The sequence below is a fragment of the Terrapene carolina genome, unplaced genomic scaffold (assembly GCF_002925995.2).
Source record: "Terrapene carolina triunguis isolate 2854851 unplaced genomic scaffold, T_m_triunguis-2.0 Scaffold706, whole genome shotgun sequence".
NCBI lineage: Eukaryota > Metazoa > Chordata > Testudines > Emydidae > Terrapene > Terrapene triunguis.
The window spans coordinates 444545-464595 of NW_020665057.1; the positions used below are offsets into that span (position 1 = coordinate 444545).

A 20051-nucleotide genomic window follows, 5' to 3' on the forward strand; every position below is an offset into this window, starting at 1 on the left:
ACAGCACAAATTAAAACTACTAAGGAGAGAGAGAGAGAGAGGGAGAGAGAGAGAGTTTGAGAATTCTTGGTTTGTTTTCTTTCCATAGCAACAAGATCATAGATGAGGAAGAAAGTCTCTTATAGGGAGAGATGCTACTAGTAGTAAGCATAAAGAGAGGAGGGTAGGATTAAGGGGAATGAGAGGGGTATGTTTATCTAAAGAAGGGGGCATTACACAGAGGTGCAGGTGTGATCTGTGCTCACATATGGACTGAATGAAATGAGAGGTTTAAAGACTGATTTGTGTCCTGGCATCAGTGTGCAAATGGGGGGGAGAGAGAGTGCAAGGAACCTTCCCCATGCAGGGGCTGAACACAATCCCAGTTTGGCATTCAGGCAAGTGTAAGTGTGGACTCAGACTAGGAAGGACAGAGAGGTGGCTGGGCTATCACTTGCCTTGAATGGAGTACATTTTGCAGGGTGGCTTTCTCCCTGCATTCATTGTAGCACAGGGCCAGATCCTCAAAAATATATATAGGTGCCTAACTCCAGTTGATTTCAATGCAAATTAGTTAACTAAATACCTTTGAAAATCTGGTCCATAATGTCTCCCAGAGCTCCTGCTGGGGCTGTGTATCTGCACCATCTCCAACCCAGGGCAGTGCCTATATCTGGTAAACCACATACAACTGTTTAACACTACTAAGTTATGGCCCATCCTTCCAGTAAGCCGGCACAGCACAATAATAAATCAACATTCTAAAGCGGGATCTGTTCAAATGTGTTAACCAAAGAGTTTCTAAAAATGAGCATAAACTCTAAAAGGCAGGATTAGCCAGAACTTTCAAGTCAACATTAGAAAAAATACTTCTTACAAGACTGCCAAATCGGGCAGGAACAAACCCAAAGAAATGCAGATACCATATGAAATGTAGACACTATATGGATAAGCACTTGGACCCAAGCTGAATGCTGCCTAATACAAACACCGAGCATTCTTCTCCCAGACAAACTTGACTCCCAAGTGCTTTATTAATCATGACTCAAGACCCAATACATCTTTGAAGGAGCTGAACATAAATTGTTTGCCAGCCAAAAATGTCCTTTATTCCTGAATTGCAACAATGCACATTAATTACCTTCTGATTATGTTCAGACTGTTGAAATTTTTGAATTCAGTTCATATTGCCACACAGAACAAATACAGGCAAGATTCATGCCTTGGATCTAGCTCTTGGTTACACAGAAGGTCAGACTAGATGACCTAATGGTCCCTTCGGGCCTAGTTTCTATTTCAGTCATGTTTTACTGACAGGTATCAAACTGGATCTACTGGGACACATCTCACTGGGCTTGATTTTGCATCTCACCTAGAGATCCCATGAGTGTTTTGTGTGTGTAACTGTTTACCTTTCTGTTAAGCTAAAGGCCTAGTTTCTCTCCTTGGTGGGTAGTTTGTCCTCCAGCTAGACCATTAAATGTCACCCTTTTGGGTTAACAGAGTCCCAAAAGGGACTCTTCTAATCTCTTTCCCTGGGTCACAGCACTTCCTTAAGCATCTGTCAATCTTCTCCATCGTACAACTCAAGTACCCCTTACTGGTCATCCAGAGAGAAAGCCTTGGCCCCTCAAAAATGAAGCAGGGGCAGGTCTGACCACTAGCTTGTCCCACTGAGAATATTTCCTTTGTTCTGCTACAAACATTCACTTCTTGGGGTAACTTAGCCTGTGAAATTAGCCTGGCTGTCTTCTGAAGCCTCTTCCCAGGCCTTTTGACAGGAGAGAGACAGAGCGCCTTCTCCTTTCCTAGTCTCTCTCTTGCTGCTGAGCCCGGCTCCTGCCCCCTCTCTCCTACACTGAGGAAGAGAGCTCTTTATATCCCCAGCATGCTTAGCCGCAAGGCCTAAAACTCGCTGGTGTCCCTTGGAGCCACAATGCCAAGAATGCTTCGCTGCAGAAACAGGGTAACATTTGGACCTGAGGGCTGCCTCATGCAATGTGCAACAGGAAAACAGGATCAGGTCCAGTATTTGTATTTGGTGTGGATTATATATTGTGTATTTGCAGAGAGAGAGAAGAGAGGCTCTTAATACAGATACAAAGTTTTATTGTAAGATTAACATTATCTGTACACTTAATGACACTTTCTGCACAAATCTTGCATAATCACTGATATTAATCTTCCACATTCACATTTCTCAGCTCTTTCAAACTGCCCTATAAAGAATGTGTGACGAAACACTTATTTTACATTTACATGAAAACTTGGGCATAGATTCTTCTTTCCATTGGGAATCCCCAGCAGTCAGGAAGCTGAAGTGGGTATAATATTTTATATAAACTCTTAAATTGCGCGTTTTAGATGGCCTCACCTTTTGAAAGTACAGACATCATGATGCTTTTGCTCAACCAAACTCCCCCGAGTCACTCAGATGATCTAGCACAAAGAATGCTTTATCTAAGCATAGAAGTTCAGCTGCAGTCTGTAGCACACTGGTTGTGGACTTGGTGCCCAGCTTTCACAGTGCTTCATAGAAAAGTTTTCCTTTGAGTCTCTTAGGCCTTGGCTACACTCGGGACTTCACAGCGCTGCCGCGGCTGTATGTACTCCACCTCTCCGAGGGGAATAGCTTGCAGCGCTGCATGCGAGCGTGCAGCGCTGCAGGCTCTGATTAAACTGGTGCCTTACAGCGCTATACTCGCTGCGCTCAGGGGGGTGTTTTTTCACACCCCTGAGCGCAGCAAGTTGCAGCGCTGTACACCGCCAGTGTAGCCAAGGCCTTAGATACAGGATAAGACCCATCAAACAGAAAACAAGAGAGCTGATAATGCCTACCACCGGAAGAGCACTTTTCATCTTCAAAGTACTGTACAAACATTAACTAATTAATCTGCACAATAGCCCTGTGAGACTGGTAGGTAGGTGTTATTGTTGCCACTTTGCAGAGCAGCAAAACTAGAAAGAGGAGCTAAGTGACTTGCCCAAATGCATAGTGGAAAGAACTAGGATTAGAATTCTTGGTTCTCAATCCTGTGTTTAGACCACTAATGAGACTCCTGTGTCTCATTTTCATATTTCAGCAAATAAATCAAACTTGAATCAACAGATTGAGATTGATCAAATTATTATAATTTCCAAAGGTTTATATATCTAGAAAAGCAGAACACATGGAGATAGCAGCACTATTTAGATATTTACATAAGTGCTTTATAAATTGAGATATTTTGTAATTATCACTGGAAGGAATCATTAAATTTCCTGAGTTGATAAATAATGAATAGGAATTCCATGCATTACTCAAAATTTGAGAAACAAAGTCTATCACTGTTGTTATTCCTTTGACAAATGCAGCCTGTAGTATTGTAAATGCCTTTTGAGTCCTCACTGTATAATGCAGATTAAATCTGGAGAAATATTCTTACAGCGGATATAACAAAAAGTGACTACCCAAGGAACAGTAAAAAAAAAAAAAAAAAAACACCCTGTAATATTTGTTTGTAATTAGTTTGCATTTTAAGGACCATGTGCAGCAATTTACAGTGTTTTAAAAAAATCTAATTTAAAATGTAATTGGTAAAATCGCCCCCTTCATGGAAACAAACAAAAACAAAACCACTTTGATATTATCTCCAAGTGCCCCATCCTGGTGAAGTGTTTACTACTATGAGTAGCCCCGCAGAAGTCAATGGACGTACTTGTGGTAATGATAATTTTGCATACTAGTGTTTGAAAGATCAGGCCCCAAGTTTGCAATCTACTACATATGATTTCAGAAGACTATTTATTGAGCATATAAGAAAATATATTAACATATTCCTTCCTGTATGGGAAGAAAACATTTCTATATACAAGAAAGACAACATTATTAGTCACACACCACCAGATTTTTACAATACCTTTATCATTCCTGAAAGTTTCTCTGCTTTAATATATGTAGAAATAATAAATATGTACACTACATCAGTTATGTAGCCATTAAGAAAACAAGAGTCTTTCCAGCAGAAAACACGAGGCATTTAAAGTATGGAAATTAAGAGCTAATCATAGAACAATTAACACAAATGTCCTGCCTGTGTGTAGGAAGCTGCAGCTGATCCACATGTCCCCTGTGGAACTGTAACTTCAGAGGGCAGTTCCTTTATAATGTGGCAAAAGAGGCAGCTTCACATCTGAAATGACAATAAAAATCTCAAGATTATCATCCCTATTCAGATTAGTCAGTATCAACAACTGGCATACAAACAAGCTTGTTATTATGGTGCCAAAATCGAAATAAAACTATTGGAATTATAGATGGAATGTTTATTCTCAATTGCTTACATCTGTAGGAATTCACATTATTTGTTCTCCCAGGGCAATATTTGATGAAAGAACAAGGACTTGCCTCAGTTTATAAAATATTAATTGATTTCAATTGAGCAGTAATTTCTCACCAAATCTGCAAATTCATGAAAGAAAACTTGCTCCTTTAAATCATTTGCCTACATCAGGGGCACATTGGTGAAGTCGAACGGAGCACCAAGCAGAGCCCCAGCTTATAAGAGCACAGTGACCAAATTTCCCACAATGCCCATACAAAGACTGACCCTATGAATTTACTATTATTCTCCAAAAGGCCTTAGAATGAAGGACAGGGGCAAGTTTGGCCATTTGTACAATCAGATTTCCGCCCCCCCAAAAATGAACGGTAAAAACATTGAGTAAATGCATTGTTTAGGAGCTGCTCCTGCTGCACTCATGGAAGCCAATGGGAGTTTTGCCACTTCCTTCAGTGCAAGCAGGATAGAGCCTTCTGTGCATTTCTCATTTGTTGTTTCTTAGCCATACTCACTCTGGGCTCTATCCTGTGATGTGCTGAGCACCAACTCACATTGGCTTCAAAAGAAGTTGAGAACCCTACCTCCTCCCATGAGGAACTTTGCAGGACCAGGGGTTCTTCCCCAGAAATGGTGCCTCATTAATATATTCTTCACCAGTAGGTACTGTAATTTAAATGCTTTCTTTTTATCTACTAGAGATAGAAACTGCTTCTTATGTAAGAAAAAGGTTTATGCATTTTGATCTGAACACTTTATCTAAATGTACATAGTCATTCTAATTCTATTTAAAGGTTCATTTTGTCTGATTCTGTCTGCTTGCTATCCATATCTTCATGCAGGCTTTGGTGCCTTTGCTTTGGCACGTATTGCTTGGTAGTCTATGCATCCTATATTCCCCAGAATTGTATATTGCCCATTTGGGAAGTATATTTTTAAATTTTATTTGACTTTAGCTCTCTGTGCCTATAGTGCTAATTCCCATCTATCCTAATGTTGTGCAGCATGCTGCTCGTTGATTGGCTGCCGGCCTGAGCCCCGGAATGGCTGCGTTTCAGTGCTGTTGATTGTTTGAGTCCTATTCCTGCAATCAGACCCATGCAGTTAGACCTCTGCACATATTTGGAGCACCACTGAATCACTCATGTGGATCAGCTTGCAGGATTATGGTCCTGCTATATAAAGCTCAGTGTAGTAAAACGTGCTGTATGAATATCAAATATGTTTGCATTATATACATGAATTATAGAAAGAAAATGTAACTTCTTTGCGTGGTAATAGTGATCAAGCTTTCTGTACACTACAAAAGCCACTTAAATGCCTCTGAAATATTAATATTACTTTTAACTTAGCAGCTTCATACATTCACGGCAACCAGGTTTCTTTTCAGTGCTACAGAACTGCTGCTCATTACTGCTTCCAGTGGAAGCTGTTATGACTTCTAGTTAAGGTAGCAGAGTCTTAAATGGCAAATAGCTGTGTGTACTCTTATCTTCCCCGTCCCACTTCAAAAGGCCAGTCTGCATCCTGCAGAAAGGTATAAAGAGATATTTAACCAACTAGTTAATTAAAATTGTGCGCTTGTGGCTGTGGGGGAGGAAATGTGGCAGTGGCCCTTTCGTAAAGGTCAGACAAACAAAGGGAAAGTGTGGCAGCAGCAGCCATCTTGGGAGAGGTGCAACAAACAAGGCTTTAAGATAAGAAGATCTCTAGATGTCTTGAAAGGAAAGAAATTCTCCAGTACAAAGATCTATCCACCAGAAAACAAAGACATGGCCACAAAAGAAAGTAACTCCCCCTCCAGTAAACAAACTATAGATGTGGGTGGAGAAGCCCCAGTCACTGAGGCTGACTTGAAAGACCCACTGTTTAGAAATCAGAAAGATGAATAAAGTTGATGAGGGAAGAGTTCCAAGTTTGCTAGAGAGATTTAAAAAAATGAAATTATAATAGACACAGACAGCAGATATAATTTAAATTAAGGGCTCCTTCAAAAGTAAACTCCCAATCAAGGGCAAACTTCTTTTTATGATCCCTTTTTTTAGGGATTTCAGAAGGTTTAGGGAAGGAGATATTATTCTAGGGGGATTTTAACAAAGTACTTAATCCCACTTTAGATCAATGAAATGTACACAGAGGGCATGTGGGAGAAGCAAGTGCAAATTTGTTGCATCATTGAGAAAATGAGGACCTGGGTGTATGTCTGGTGGGAAAAGAAACTGGATGTCTACTACTCATGGATTCTAGGAATTATATGATTTAAATGTTCTAGGACCTTGGCTAATTTGGTCAAAAATCCTAACCCAGAAATTATAACTTGGTCTGATCATGCTCCCTGCATATATTAATTTAAAATATTGGGACTCAGTGGAAAAACAAAGGGCCTGACAGTATAATAGAACTTTGTTGTATGACCCCCTTAAAATTTTCAGCAATATATAGAACAAAAATTATAAGAAAAGGATCAATAAGTGTTTTTGGGATGCTGGAAAGGCAGTAATGAGAGGGATACTTACAAATATAGCATCATACCTCAAAAAGTTGAGAACTCTTGAAGAAGAGAGATTGGTTAAAGAACTTTCTGTTTTGGAAAGTAAACATAACTCTACAGGATCTAAAAAAGAGTGTATAAGAAAATAAATGAGATAAGAGGGAAGATTAATCTGTTACAAAGACGAAAAGCTGAGCAAACACATATATCAAACAAAAATATTATGAAAAGGGCAATAAAGCTGATAGGGTTTTAGCCAGAAATTTAACAAAGAAACAGAATAAATCATCCATCCCTCTGATTAGAAATAAAAAGGGAGATTAGTAACTGGCATCAAACAGATCTCAGAAATGTTTGCTAACCTTTTCCATACTTGGTACACTTCAGAACATCCAAATCCTGAATTTATAAGTAGATATTTGAGAAATATGAAAATGCCTCAGCTCTCAGAGGATGATGGGGCAGCTCTTGATAGGCAAATTGCTGCAGAGGAAGTTGAAGTTGTAATTAAGGATTTAAAATCCAATAAAGCTGCAGGTCCCAATGGATTTTCTGGGGAGTATTATAGAGTTCTAATGCAATTGTTGGTCCTTATTTTAACTGAACTGTTTAATAGTTTAATAATATTGCAGGGGAATGATATTTCAGATTCACTGAAAAAGAGGCAAATATTGTGGTCATTCCTAAAGAAAGAAAAGACCTTACCAAGTGCAATTCATTCAGACCTATTTCTTTAATTAAAGTGGATGCTAAAATTTATGTCAAGGTGCTAGCAAACAGATTGGGTGTTATCTTGTACAAATATATGCACCCTGACCAGTGTTGGTTTGTTGTTGACAGGCATCTGTCTGATAATAGATTCAGAACTCTGAATTTGATCTGTAATGGGCTTTCGAGCAATTCTTCCCAAGCACTGCTTTTTTTGGACACTGAGAAAGCCTTTGACTGGCTGGAGTGGGAGTACCTCAGACAGATTTTGGTAAAGTTTCATTTTGGAAATCAGTTTTATAGGGGCATATTGCCCCTATATACTCATCCTTGCACATCTGCTTTGGTTAATGGTCATCGATCCCTTCCTTTTAATTTGTCTAGAAGTATGAAACAGGGTTGCCAGTTATCTCCCATGTTGTTTGCTTTGGCAATGGAGCCATTTCACAATAAATGTTTAGAAGCAGCCCCTTGATAAAGAGCATCAAAACGCCTTCTTGGATTAGAACACAAAATAGGTTTGTATTCTGATGACATCTTGTTATATTTGCAGGATCCAGAAGCCTAGCTAGAAACTACAGAACAATTGACTTTGGAATTTGGACAGCTATCAGGCTTCAAAATAAACCGTGATAAATCTGAAATTTTAGGAAATATTCCCAAAAGGATCAAAGTAAATTGTTATCAGCTATATAAATTTAAACGGGTAAAGGAATCCTAAATATTTTAAAGAATAAATATTGTGGAGAAACAATTGTAGAGCACACTACCAGTTTGGGATTTCTGCCCTGAGGTGAGCACTCGTGGTCATTGAGCCATTCTAGACAGCATGACAATGCACTATTAAAATTTGTATGGAAACATAAAAAACAAAAGGTGAGTTCTAAGCTTCTAAGGCCTACAATGTGGGATGAACTCGCTTTCCCAAATTTAGCTTATTATTATTATGCATCACCTTTAAAAGACATGATTCAAGTTAACAATAGAGCATCCAAACATTGGGTAAAACTCAAACAAAACAGAAGCCCAAATATAGATATTCCCAGTAATTGTTGGGTTAAAAAGAAATGTAGGTCACCAAAAAATAAAAAAAATTAAATCACCCATTCAACCAGACATCCTTAGCAGCTTTGGAGAAATTTAGTAAACTCCTGTTGCTTAGGCCCTCTCCTTTATCTACTTTCATTAATAATCAGGAATTTATCCCTAGGAAGTAAAGTGACTATTCAGTGTGGGTATGAGCTGAGATTACTCAATTCTCACAACTGTTCCTGGGGCCTGATTTGAAATCATACCAATATGAAGATCCCATATTTTCAATATTTACAACTCAAATGTTTTATTGTGAAAACTGGACACAAGGCAGCTCTATCTAGACCTTGAACCACATTTGAAGAGTTGGTCCAGGAGCAAATAAAATCAACAAATAAAAGATTTAATTTCTAAGATGTATACAATTTTGACTGGAAAAAAAATGTTGATAAGAAAACAACCCAGATGAAAAAATGGGGAGGAATTTGGACAAAGAAACTGATCTGGATGACTGGGTGTCCATGTAGGAAAGGGGTTATACATCTCCAAATTGTGTAGCTCATAAAGAATTTTTTTATAAATTACTATATAGATGGCATTTGACTCCATTATATTTTTGCTAATAGAGAGGTGCTCTGTTGGCGGGGTTGTGGTGAAAGAGGAACATACTTGCACATCTGGTGGCTATGTCCAGGAACTGGAGAGTTTGGGGAGGAAATTATTAAGAGATCCACTGACTGCTGACTTAGTGCTCTAGTAAAGGTTCTGTATTTAAACAGCATGACAAATACATTTATTTTTTCTTGCAAGCAGCTAAACTTTGTTTTGCACATTAGTGGTAAAAGGTGACTCCTCATCCTATGGAATTTTGGTATAGTAAAATATGGACTGTCTTTGTCATGGCAAAGCTTTCACACCAAGTTTATACACAAGAGAAATGCCAAAAAGAGGATAGATTTTTAGAAATTTGGGTACCCTTTGTAGTGTACCCAGAGTAGGATATCTTCCTAGCCAGCCAGCTAGAATCTTTAGCAAGGTTCTTTGAATATTAACTGGATCCTGAGTAACAAATAATGTATGGAGTAGTATGTTAACATTTTATTATAACTTTGCCTTAATAAAAAGTAAATAAAATAAAATAATATAATAAAATAATAATAAAAGCTATGACAAGTGGCTACTGTGAAAAGAGGGGCAAGGGTGCAACCATAGGGGGAAAAGATGAAAAGACATGACTGCCTGAAAACACTTTATATTTGAAGAACAATACAGAGACCTTGATGGGTTTCAAGTTTTGACCTGGATGGATTCTCTAGAGACCCCTGCCTTCCTATATTCAAAAACGTGGGACAACATTTTCAAATTTAAGGTGACTGAAATCAAGCACCTTAATCCACATGGAAGCTCCTAAATAAAAATGGCCTAATATGCAGAGGTCTGAAGTGTACACAACTTCCTGTGAAGCCAATGGGGTTGAGGGCTTAGCACTCCTGTAAATCTGGCTGCTTTTATTTAGGCACATGACTTCAGACACTGGACTCAGAGGGTAAACATATGTTTAGTTCGGGTTCACATACAAAAAAGCTCCACCCAATAGGAAATAATAGTCAAAGCAAGGAAATGCACACACTGGGCCCCATCCTGCAAGGTACAGGGTACCTCCATTTTTATTGACTTCAATAGATATTGAGAAAATAGCACCTCTTAGAATTATTTCAGCATAGTGCAGGATTGACTCTTATTTTAGTAGAATGCTACCGCATGATATCAGCTGTAGCTCATATAGAAATCTTAACTTTTTGAGTACATGAGTGGCAAAATATCAGGCCAGAGCAATGGAGCAAAATTCTAATATTGCTTTTGCAACATGGGAAAAAAACCAGCTAATTTGTGATTCTAGTTCATGAAAGTTTAAGCAAAATGGCCTTAAGGTTCTTACTGACAGAAGTCATTAGTTTTTTCTGCTTATGGTTCTTTGCTTTTTGTTTTAGCTTAACTGAACCACGCTAATGATAACAGATATTAATGAAAGTTACAGAAAACAGAATAAAAGAGTAAACATACATATTTATTGCCCAGGTGTGAGGAGGATTCATCATGTTGGTGAGTTCTATTCTTTCCCTGAGAGGAGTGCTCACCTAACGAAGAGAAGGTACATTTTGATTAATTAGGCATAGAAACATAATGAGAAACAAGTGCAGCAAGAATACATCACAGGCTGCTTTGCAAAATTAGCCCAGTTTCCCTGTCAGAATTACATTGCATGCAACATTCTCCATTCCACTCCACACAGTGGATCTTGACTTGGCTATTCTGTATTCTCTGTAGCTTCAATTTAGGAAAACAGGGATGGACTTAAGCATGCACTTAGGGCTTTCCTGAACTGTGGCCTAAGTGCTCATAAGTTCCATATATATCTGTTTTTCCAGAACACCCTATTTCCCATGTTATTTCTGTTAATATCAATGGGAGTTCTATGCATGTAGGTGGAGCAGAATATTGGAGTCAAGATCTGTGTGGGGCTGAAAATAACCCAAAACTGGTCTTGTGAAACACAGAAACATAAACTGAGTGCCTTTCTGTCCACTTCTCAAAGGGCATTTCTCACTAATACTGTACATGTATGAGACTAAATTAAGAGGTATCTATAGTTAAATGACAATAAAATTTGAAACATCCTGGTAAAAATGTATCATATTTATCATGATTACATACTGTATAAACATACAAGTCAATACAAATCAGAGGTGCAACGAATCCACTATGTTCTATTCAACTGAAAACTAAATTGTAGCTATTTATTTTAAATGAATAACTAATGGTCTCAAGTGACCTTACATGGGCAGCGATATATGCCCTACAATACAGTGTATTCTTCAGAGTTCAGCAGAGAGAGACCTTGGTATCCACTGGGATTCTATTAGAACTAGTTGAAAAATCCAAAAGTAATTTTACAATAAAAATTGAATTTGTTTTGATTTCAAAGTGTTTAAAATGGAACCATTTTTTGTGTGTGTTTATTTGGATATTTTTAAAAAGTTCAAAATGTCTATCAAAAACATCAAAAAAGTTATTGAAATGGTTATCAACAAATGTTTGCTTACCAGTCCCCCACCCCAGTTTTTACTAAACAAAAAATATCAGGAACCAGTTCAGTAGCTTTTTTACTATACAGATTTGGGGGAGGGAGGGTGGAGGGAAGAGAAGGGGAAGAGGAAATATTAGGAAAAAAAGGTCCAGGGTGTTTTGGTGAAAAATGGAGCAGTTCAACAATATCAAAATATTTTGCAACAATTTTTGTTTTCAGACAAATGCCAGAAATGTCAACCAACTCTAGATGCAATACAGTTTTGTCCCAACCAACTGCACAGATTTTTAAGGACCCTCCCTGACATCTTTATGGGTGATAACAGTCCCCCCCCAACTCATTTTTTCTTCACCTGCATGTTTTAACCTTGCTCCACTTTCGGTCATCTGTACAGCATTAAGAAATAGAGGGACTGGGGAAAGATGGGGGGTAGAGGGGAAGACAACAAATAGAACTGGTTGAAAAAATGGGGAAGGGGAGGAATTCCACAAAAAAATTTGCCAAGATTTTTTTTGTAGAATTTCAAATTTTTCAAGATTTTCTGATCAGCTCTTCTGCCAAAGGTATTTTCCCCATCCCTATTACCCACTATGAAGACTTTATAAAAGAATCACAATGCCCCCACTGAAACAGGACAGTTCTAAAGCCTTGATCCAAAGCTGTTGATGTCAGTGTAAAGGCTCCCCTTGATGCGAATGATCTTTGGCTCAGGATCTAAAATGAGGTGTGTTTCTTAGAGCTAGCAATAATGACTGCTTCAGAAAGCGGAGTATCCAGACTCATCCCTCCAGGAGTAGTGAATTTACTTTAAGGTCCTGGGAGCACAGGACTACATTAGTCTCTCCCTAGATGGCAGAGACATTTAGGCCAGGCACCCTGCCTAACACATGATCTAGCTAGAGAGTCCAGTGTGATGTATGTGACACCCATAGAAGGACTGATCCACTCAAAAATTGCTAGGTGTCAATGTCCTCTTTGCAAGATCAATGAGCAGCCACTGAGAATTTGATCTGACAGTGCAATGCCTCTATGGTTTTTTTTAATTGGTTGTCTGTATTAACATTTCACCTGGTGGGGAGCTTTGTGGTAGAATTCTAGAATAAACCATAACAATGCCTGCTCCATCTTTGCTCACATATTTGGATTACATATCCTTAACAAACACAGTATTAGAGTCTATATCTACTACTCCAAACCAACAATTTAGTGAGGAGGACAGAACAGAATAGAATTTCAGAATAGGAAAGGGAACACAGGAAGTCTCTGAACAAAAGAAACTAAGGCAATAAATGGACTGTTTCAGAAATAAGATCGGATTATGCCTCAAAGAAGCTATAGAGAATTTTAGCATATACGTGGAGCACCTGGACAAGCCTACAAATGGGATATTGGAAAGCAGGAAAGGGAGCAGTATTACAATTTTTGGATCCAAGATGTTTACTCTGCTGAATATCTTGAGGCACCAGAAAAAAAACAAAACAAAAACTAAAACAGAAGAAACTAATTTGAATGTTCTTATTTAAGTGTGAAGAGATTTTTATTAATCCAAAAAAAGTCTTAACTGAAAGATATTGTTCCCAAGACTGTAAAAAAACAAGTTTTGACCCGTGTATTTTATAGCAAGTCGAAAGGTTTGGTTTCCATGTGCATGTTAGAACAGCTGAGATTTCAATTTACTTGCAGAATTATTTAGCACTAAACTGTGCAGCACGTTGCTAAGTGTGGCTTACGGGGGAAAGTTGTCTTGGCCAAAATCTCTGAATATGGTGAATCATTTTGAAAGTACTGGACAAAGAATGCAAAAATATTGCTGTTCTCAAGCAGTCCAAATAGATTATGTAGGCACCTTGGGGGACTGTTGTTCAGAGAAAGGACATGATACACGAATCACCAGAAACACCAAAATAGCTAGCCTTCAAAATCAGTGAGAAACTGTTTTTTGTTTCCTTTAGCTGATTCAAGATTGTGTACTCTAGTCAAAGCTAAGCAGCATATTTAAGAAATTCCACCATTGGCATAGTAGATGGAACATACTGAAGGACTATATAAAAGAGTGTGAGATCATCGGTGACAACTGACATAGAGCTGCCTCTCACTGTACGTTTGTACAGCACCTAGCACAATGGGGCCCCAGTCTCAATTGGAACATATACATAAGAGTGTAATAATACTAATGAATTTTCCCGGTGCCAGTTAATTACTGTGGAAAATTCATTTCATGATTGTCTACTCTGTTAAAATCACTGATGGAATTGTTATAAAAAGGTGTAAATCTTGGAATTAGGAGGTATTGTCAGAAAAAAATTGATGCAGTTAAACACGTTGTCAGTTGCACAGGTGTAAGTGCAATGGGACCCCACTTTACCTGTGATCTTGACTTGCGACACCTCTCCAGTTGGAGTAGGAATTATCTCATATAGATTGGCAGAAGGCAGTGAGAAGCCAACTGCACATAAATCATGCACAGCTACAAAAACTGAAAGAAATGATGCAGAGATTAAGAAAGAGGCCTGAGGTACAGTATTAGGATAATGGAATTACACAGATACTAGCCCGGAAATTTTATTTGACAACTAACCATAAAGCCTTACTGAAATCTTAAGATCTTATTCCTATTACTTGCATCCTCCCTCTCTCTCATTCTCTTGTATTAGTTGTTACACTCACTTGCTGTGTTTTGTCTTAAAATGGATTGCAAACTTCTCAAAGCAAGGGTAATGTAACATGTACAGGGCCTAGCACAGTGGGGCCCTGATCCTGGTTTGTGCCTCTAAGCATTGCTGTAATACAAATACACACAAACAACAATAATGTTAAAACTAGGATAGCTTCACAAGGAGCTACTGTAATTCAGCATTGGTCTTTGATATGGTCAGCAAGTTATTATGGCACTTATGAAAAATTGTTTTTTGCAGCCTAGCAATTCAGATACTCTTATCAAAGTCATCAAGTGAAATTCAGGCACCAGACTATAATCTGATATGCAGTTTCCTTCCTTCTGCAGCCAGTTGTCATCCTTAATCAGAATGGGGATGGAGGAGATAAAGAGCAGAACTTGGTTATCATGTGAAGGTAAATACAGTTCTTGATTCAATAATGTATTTACTTGAAATAAATGGGAAATGTAGCTCAGACGCTAGCTAATTGCAAAAAAGATTCCGCAGAGTCCAGAGTGACACTGTCAGGTTGACATCTTTTCAGTAATAGCACAGCTGAAAACTTAAGTGTTGTTATTGAATAAAACCATTAACCTGCAGCAAGCCAGGAGTCTCAGCTATTACACCTAATGTACTAAAAAGTACACAGTACTAAATAAATTGATGATATGAAGGGGAAAATATTGTATTCAGTGAAGCAGTTTTTATTTGTTGAATGAAACTTTCACTTGGGTGGGGAACATATGGCATACGTAACACCCATGAACATGTTAATTAGTTCTTGCAAGTTGCTGCCATACACAGTGTCCTAACAGATCAGCGCTTGAACATTTATTCTGACACTGTTATGCTGCTGACTTGTGTATCATTGGTTGAGTGTACTGTGACTCTTTGCTCTACAGGGGAATTTTGGGGTCTGAAATAGACATTTCTCTGTTCTATATTTATTCAGGTACTTGAAATTTATAATAGAGATGTTAGGTTTCCAATTTGACTCAGGATGCTAATGTTGTTACCCTGGGAACAGATATAACAATATCCTGGACAAAATTTAGAGAATTAAGTTAAACCTTATTGAATTAAGTATTTTAGGAGTCCATTGTATTAAAAAGGCAAACTTTCATGTACTATTGTGGTATTGTACAGAATTTCTTCAGGAGGAAGACAGGATTAATGCAATCTCTGGGAAGTGTTAGGAACTTCAAAGGAATTTTTGGGACACTACATGTGATGTGTATTTCCTAGGAAACACTTGCAGGGAAGTGAATGCAAATGACTCACAGAGGATTGCATTTTTTTAATGCTTCTCCTTGAGCAGAAAGCCATTGTCAGGCTGATGAGCTATTCACGCTCTCTTCAAAGCAAACTGGCTAAATGAAAAGAACGAGGAGTACTTATGGCACCTTAGAGACTAACAAATTTATTTGAGCATAAGCTTTCATGGGCTAAAACCCACTTCATCGGATGCATGCAGTGGAAAATACAGTAGGAAGATATATATACACAGAGAACATGAAAAAATGATTATCACTACAAAAGTTTTTTTCTCCTGCTGATAATAGCCCGCCTTAATTACTCTCGTTAGAGTTGGTATGGCAACACCCATTTTTTCATGTTCTCTGTGTATATATATATTCCTACTGTATTTTCCACTGCATGCATCCGATGAAGTGGGTTTTAGTCCACGAAAGCTTATGCTCAAATAAATTTGTTAGTCTCTAAGGTGCCACAAGTACTCCTTGTTCTTTTTGCTGATACAGACTAACACGGCTGCTACTCTGAAACCTGGCTAAATGAGTGACTCACAGGAGGCATGAAGGTTCTTGTTCTGAGCAAAGGGTGTTATGAACTTGAAACCCTGTGTGGGGTTTGAAGCCCTGCTCACCTGCCAAAGCCCATGTTGGTGTTGGGGTAATCTTCGGTAAGCTTATTAGCCTGCATGCAGGTTCTTTTATTGTTTTTAATGTTTTATGTGCAATGCTTTATATCTTAAAATAAATATGCTTGCTTAGAAGGAACTGTGTGGTAATTTATAACTGTTGGCAATTATTCTGTTATCAGTCTCTGAAGAGAAGGCAAAAGAAGCCTGCTTTGGCAGCCTATCTTTTGCTGGGGATGCCACAGCATAGTCAGGGGATCATGACGTCTGGAAATACCCTCCTCAGAAGGGAGAGAGCTGTGTGTCTCCACCCCAGACAACGTCTGGGGAGATAGAAGCCCAGAGTGGGTGCCCTTTCTGGGCCACAGAAGGAGAATACATGTGCAGTTGCCTTGAACAGTGATAATCCCAAGCACAACACACATGCAGGACATAACCAGAGAAGCATGAGGAGTAAGAGCAGCTGTCCTAAGGATAGGTCGTCCAGAGGCCTTTATACTGCAGAGACAAGCACAAGGAGCTCTTTGAATTTAATAGGAGTGCTGCCCAAGTAAGCAATGTAGGCCATCAAAAATAAAAAGCTGTATTTTGTGTTAGATTTCTATGGGCATGTTATTAATGAGACCAAGTGTGCTCCGTTGTCACTCCACCACAACATCTATCAGCAAAAAACCCGGCATATATAACAATCATTTTGGTATAAAGCAATTGCAGTGTAAGTGTCTCTTGCTCTGACAAAAATGTAACAATAGAGGCTAATTTTTCATAAAAGTGCAAAAGGCATCTGTGGAGACCAGAAGCTGTATGTTTATCTCTATAAATCTAAAATTAAAAAGGGAGGGAGTGTAAATAATGCTTGAAAATAGAACTGTGCTGGACTGAAAATGCAGCCACAGCAAAATGAGGGAGCGCAAAAATAAATTCAGTGATGACTACACAGTTGATTATGCTCTGTTCAGCTAGTAACATTCACAGTAACACACTAGGAAATAGGAGACACCTACCTGAGGCAGGTAATAGTAGGGGAAAATCAGGGCACAGGTAGCTCTCACTTGAACCCAACTCAATGCTGATCTGGCCACACTGGGCCTAACCAACAAATAGTTCCTTCACACAAGCAGCAGGACAGAGGTACCTATCCAGACAACAATGTCAGTTATGGGGCACAATGGAATAGAAAGATAAGGGATAAGTAGCTATCCACTCTGCTCAATAGCCAACCAGGGAAAGATGCAGAAAGAGGCAATTCCCCTGAGAGGAGGTCGTCTCAGGGTACAGCTGGCAAACCAAGTATCCCGAAAATTCAGGTGCATACATCAATCCCCAATGCTGTGATCCCTTAGCAGTCCCAAGAGTTCTCCTCAGTGGCTGGGGTAGACTTTGCTTTAAAAACTCTTGGAAACACATACAGGACACAGACATAACAAACAACAAAATAACACTCATTAAAAACACAGCCACAGAGATGTGCAGAAAAATGTGTAATTGTACTAGATAGTAGCACTCAGAGGCCTCAGTCAGAATTGTGTGGTGGGTGCTGTACAGACAAAATAAAAGACAGTCGCTGCCTGGAAGACCATGTGGGGAGTTTATTTTTCAATTTCTATGAGGAAACAACAGTGACAGGTCAGTATAAAATAAGAGACAAACCAAGAGAGGGTGAGAGAAAAATCAGACAGAAAGAAAAGAAGTACTTAAGGCCTGGCTTGACAAAGCCCTGGCAGAGATGATTTAGTTGGGGTTGGTCCTGCTTTGAGCAGGGGATTGGACTAGATGACCTCCTGAGGTCTCTTCCAACCCTAATATTCTAAATTCCTCCCAGGGGGACGACTTTCCATGAAGCAGCTCCAATACTATCCACCTTCAAGGAGAAAAACAAACAAACAAAAAAAGGCATTGAAAGCACAGTTCACAATAACAGAAGCAAAGATTTACTAAGTAGCCAAAGTCACCACCTCAAGTACATAGGAATGCCTTTACCCTTTCCAGGCATTGAGTATGCCAGTGGTCTGCTGCCTGCTGACCTGCATTGGAGGTCTCCTCATAAGAAAAAGAGGGAATAGAAAGCACTTCCTACATCAGAGGGGCTTGCACTTTCAGGTGACCCTGGATTCCTCCCTGTAGATCCTAGAAGAAATGAAGGAAATGAGAGAGAATGAAACCACTAGTGCAAATTGAAAAATGGGGTCTAAAGTGGAACCATTCCCCATAGCCAAACTCCCTTTGGCATGAGCAGGGCGCCCAGGATTGAGCCCCCGCTGGGTCAAACAGACATTGAAAACCTCAAAAAACAAACAGGTGCCTTACCTCCTTAAGCTCCAACACCCAGATGTGCATGTGCTCATCACAGAAGACGCCCGGTCTCTGGGCCTGTAGATGGAGGAATAATTCCTTGTCTTCCTCCGACATGGTTCCAACAACAGCATGAGGGCATCATGTCTCAGGACATATTTGTGGTTAAATGTTCTCGACAGAACAAATTGCTTAAACAAAACATTGACTCTCCAGGGGAGTGAAGATGGGGGCATGCCCTAATTGTGAAACGATGGAAAATCATCGATCCAAAATACAGTTGCATAGGCATTTGCTCTGAGAGCTGTGTAAGTGCCACAATGCACATATATTCCAATGTCTGTCATACATCCTACCCTGTACTCTCTCTCTCTCTCTGCACCACAGGTTATTTTGGAAGGAATGACACCTGGTGTATCAGAGTACATTCAGGTGTCTGGATTTCTCTAGGCATCTTTGCAATAACTTCTACATTGCCACATTCTCAGGAGACTTTATATTAAATATCATACTGGTGTGATAACAATATCAAGGACCATTGCTACAGTCAGACAGCTGCTAGTGCAGCTACTCCAGTCTTGGTTCCAAAGTGATGATTTATGATCCATTATCTATGTATCAGTACAGTTCTACCATGTGCAGTTCATATTTATGGGACATCCTCACTCCAAATACTATGCCTCAGTGCTTTCTACAGATCTGTGATCCACTTCTTTCAATTGCCTTTTAGGGAGGTTAATAAATACGCAGTCTACAACGAAGTATATGAGAACCCAGCTCTCATTACAAAAGGAGGTAGCTAGGATGTCATGTTGGGGTTTTTAAGATGTTAGACAACTATATCTGGGTGATGACTGTACTTGTCTCTCACTTGTCATAGAAAATCCTGCATTATTACGCATTCTTTGGAAACATGCCTAAAGTTGAAATGTCATATATAGAACTCTGTGGTGAATGCTCAGTCCTAGAACAGGAAAACCCAACATAAGCTCATATATTCACCCATTTTCCTGGCTGACTGTTGTGATGCACGGTACAGTGTGTGATGACTTCTTGTTGCTAGCAAGCAGAGCCCTTCACATGCCACATAGTCAGTCTGGAGTGGCAAAGTTATATCTCTGCATGCTCCATGTAAGGCTTTCCAAATTATACACAGTATCCAAAGTTCTTGTTCAAGTCAAATTTTCACCACAGGCTGCACTTATGCTTTATCTCACTTCCCAGGTGTTCTAATGTACTACTAAACTTTCACATGAAATCCAAACCTTATAGACATATATCCTTCAGCACACACATTTTTCTTATTTGTTTCTAAAACGATGAGAACATTAAACTTAGTTTTACATGGTTTTCCTAATGTCATAAGGTCCATCGGCAGAACAAATGTATTTGGGCCAACTCTTCGATTGGAAGACATTTTCTGCACTTCTTCAATATTATTTGTCGATATCCCTCCGTATGTTCTAAAATTCTTCGTTACTTCTTTAAAGTATGATCCAAATGCACTGCTGAAATAGGCTAGTCTCCTTTGTTCTCTATTGCCAGAGACCAGATGCAAAATTCTGCCTTGACACACATCCCATCCATGCAACCTCATTGAAGACAG

The 20051-nt window shown here is 39.1% G+C and overlaps 1 protein-coding gene across 5 annotated transcripts in view; it reads right to left on the minus strand.

Moving 5' to 3' along the window:
- Nucleotides 1–2721: 2721 nt before the first annotated feature.
- EMCN (endomucin) overlaps nt 2722–20051 on the minus strand; it is a 45342-nt gene continuing 28012 nt past the window's right edge. For 2 of the 5 annotated variants that reach the window (XR_002908770.2, XR_002908768.2), the window contains 4 exons: nt 10594–10667; nt 7152–7272; nt 6831–6912; nt 2722–4151 (listed from right to left, as the gene is read on the minus strand). Coding sequence is in view for 2 of the 5 variants with exons in the window: in XM_024211738.2 (XP_024067506.1) it covers nt 7195–7272; nt 10594–10667 (152 nt within the window). In the remaining 3 variants the exon portion in view is untranslated. Of the gene's footprint in view, nt 4152–6814; nt 6913–7151; nt 7273–10593; nt 10668–20051 lie in introns of all 5 variants that reach the window. The other 3 variants (XR_002908769.2, XM_024211738.2, XM_024211740.2) reach the window with 3 other exon arrangements.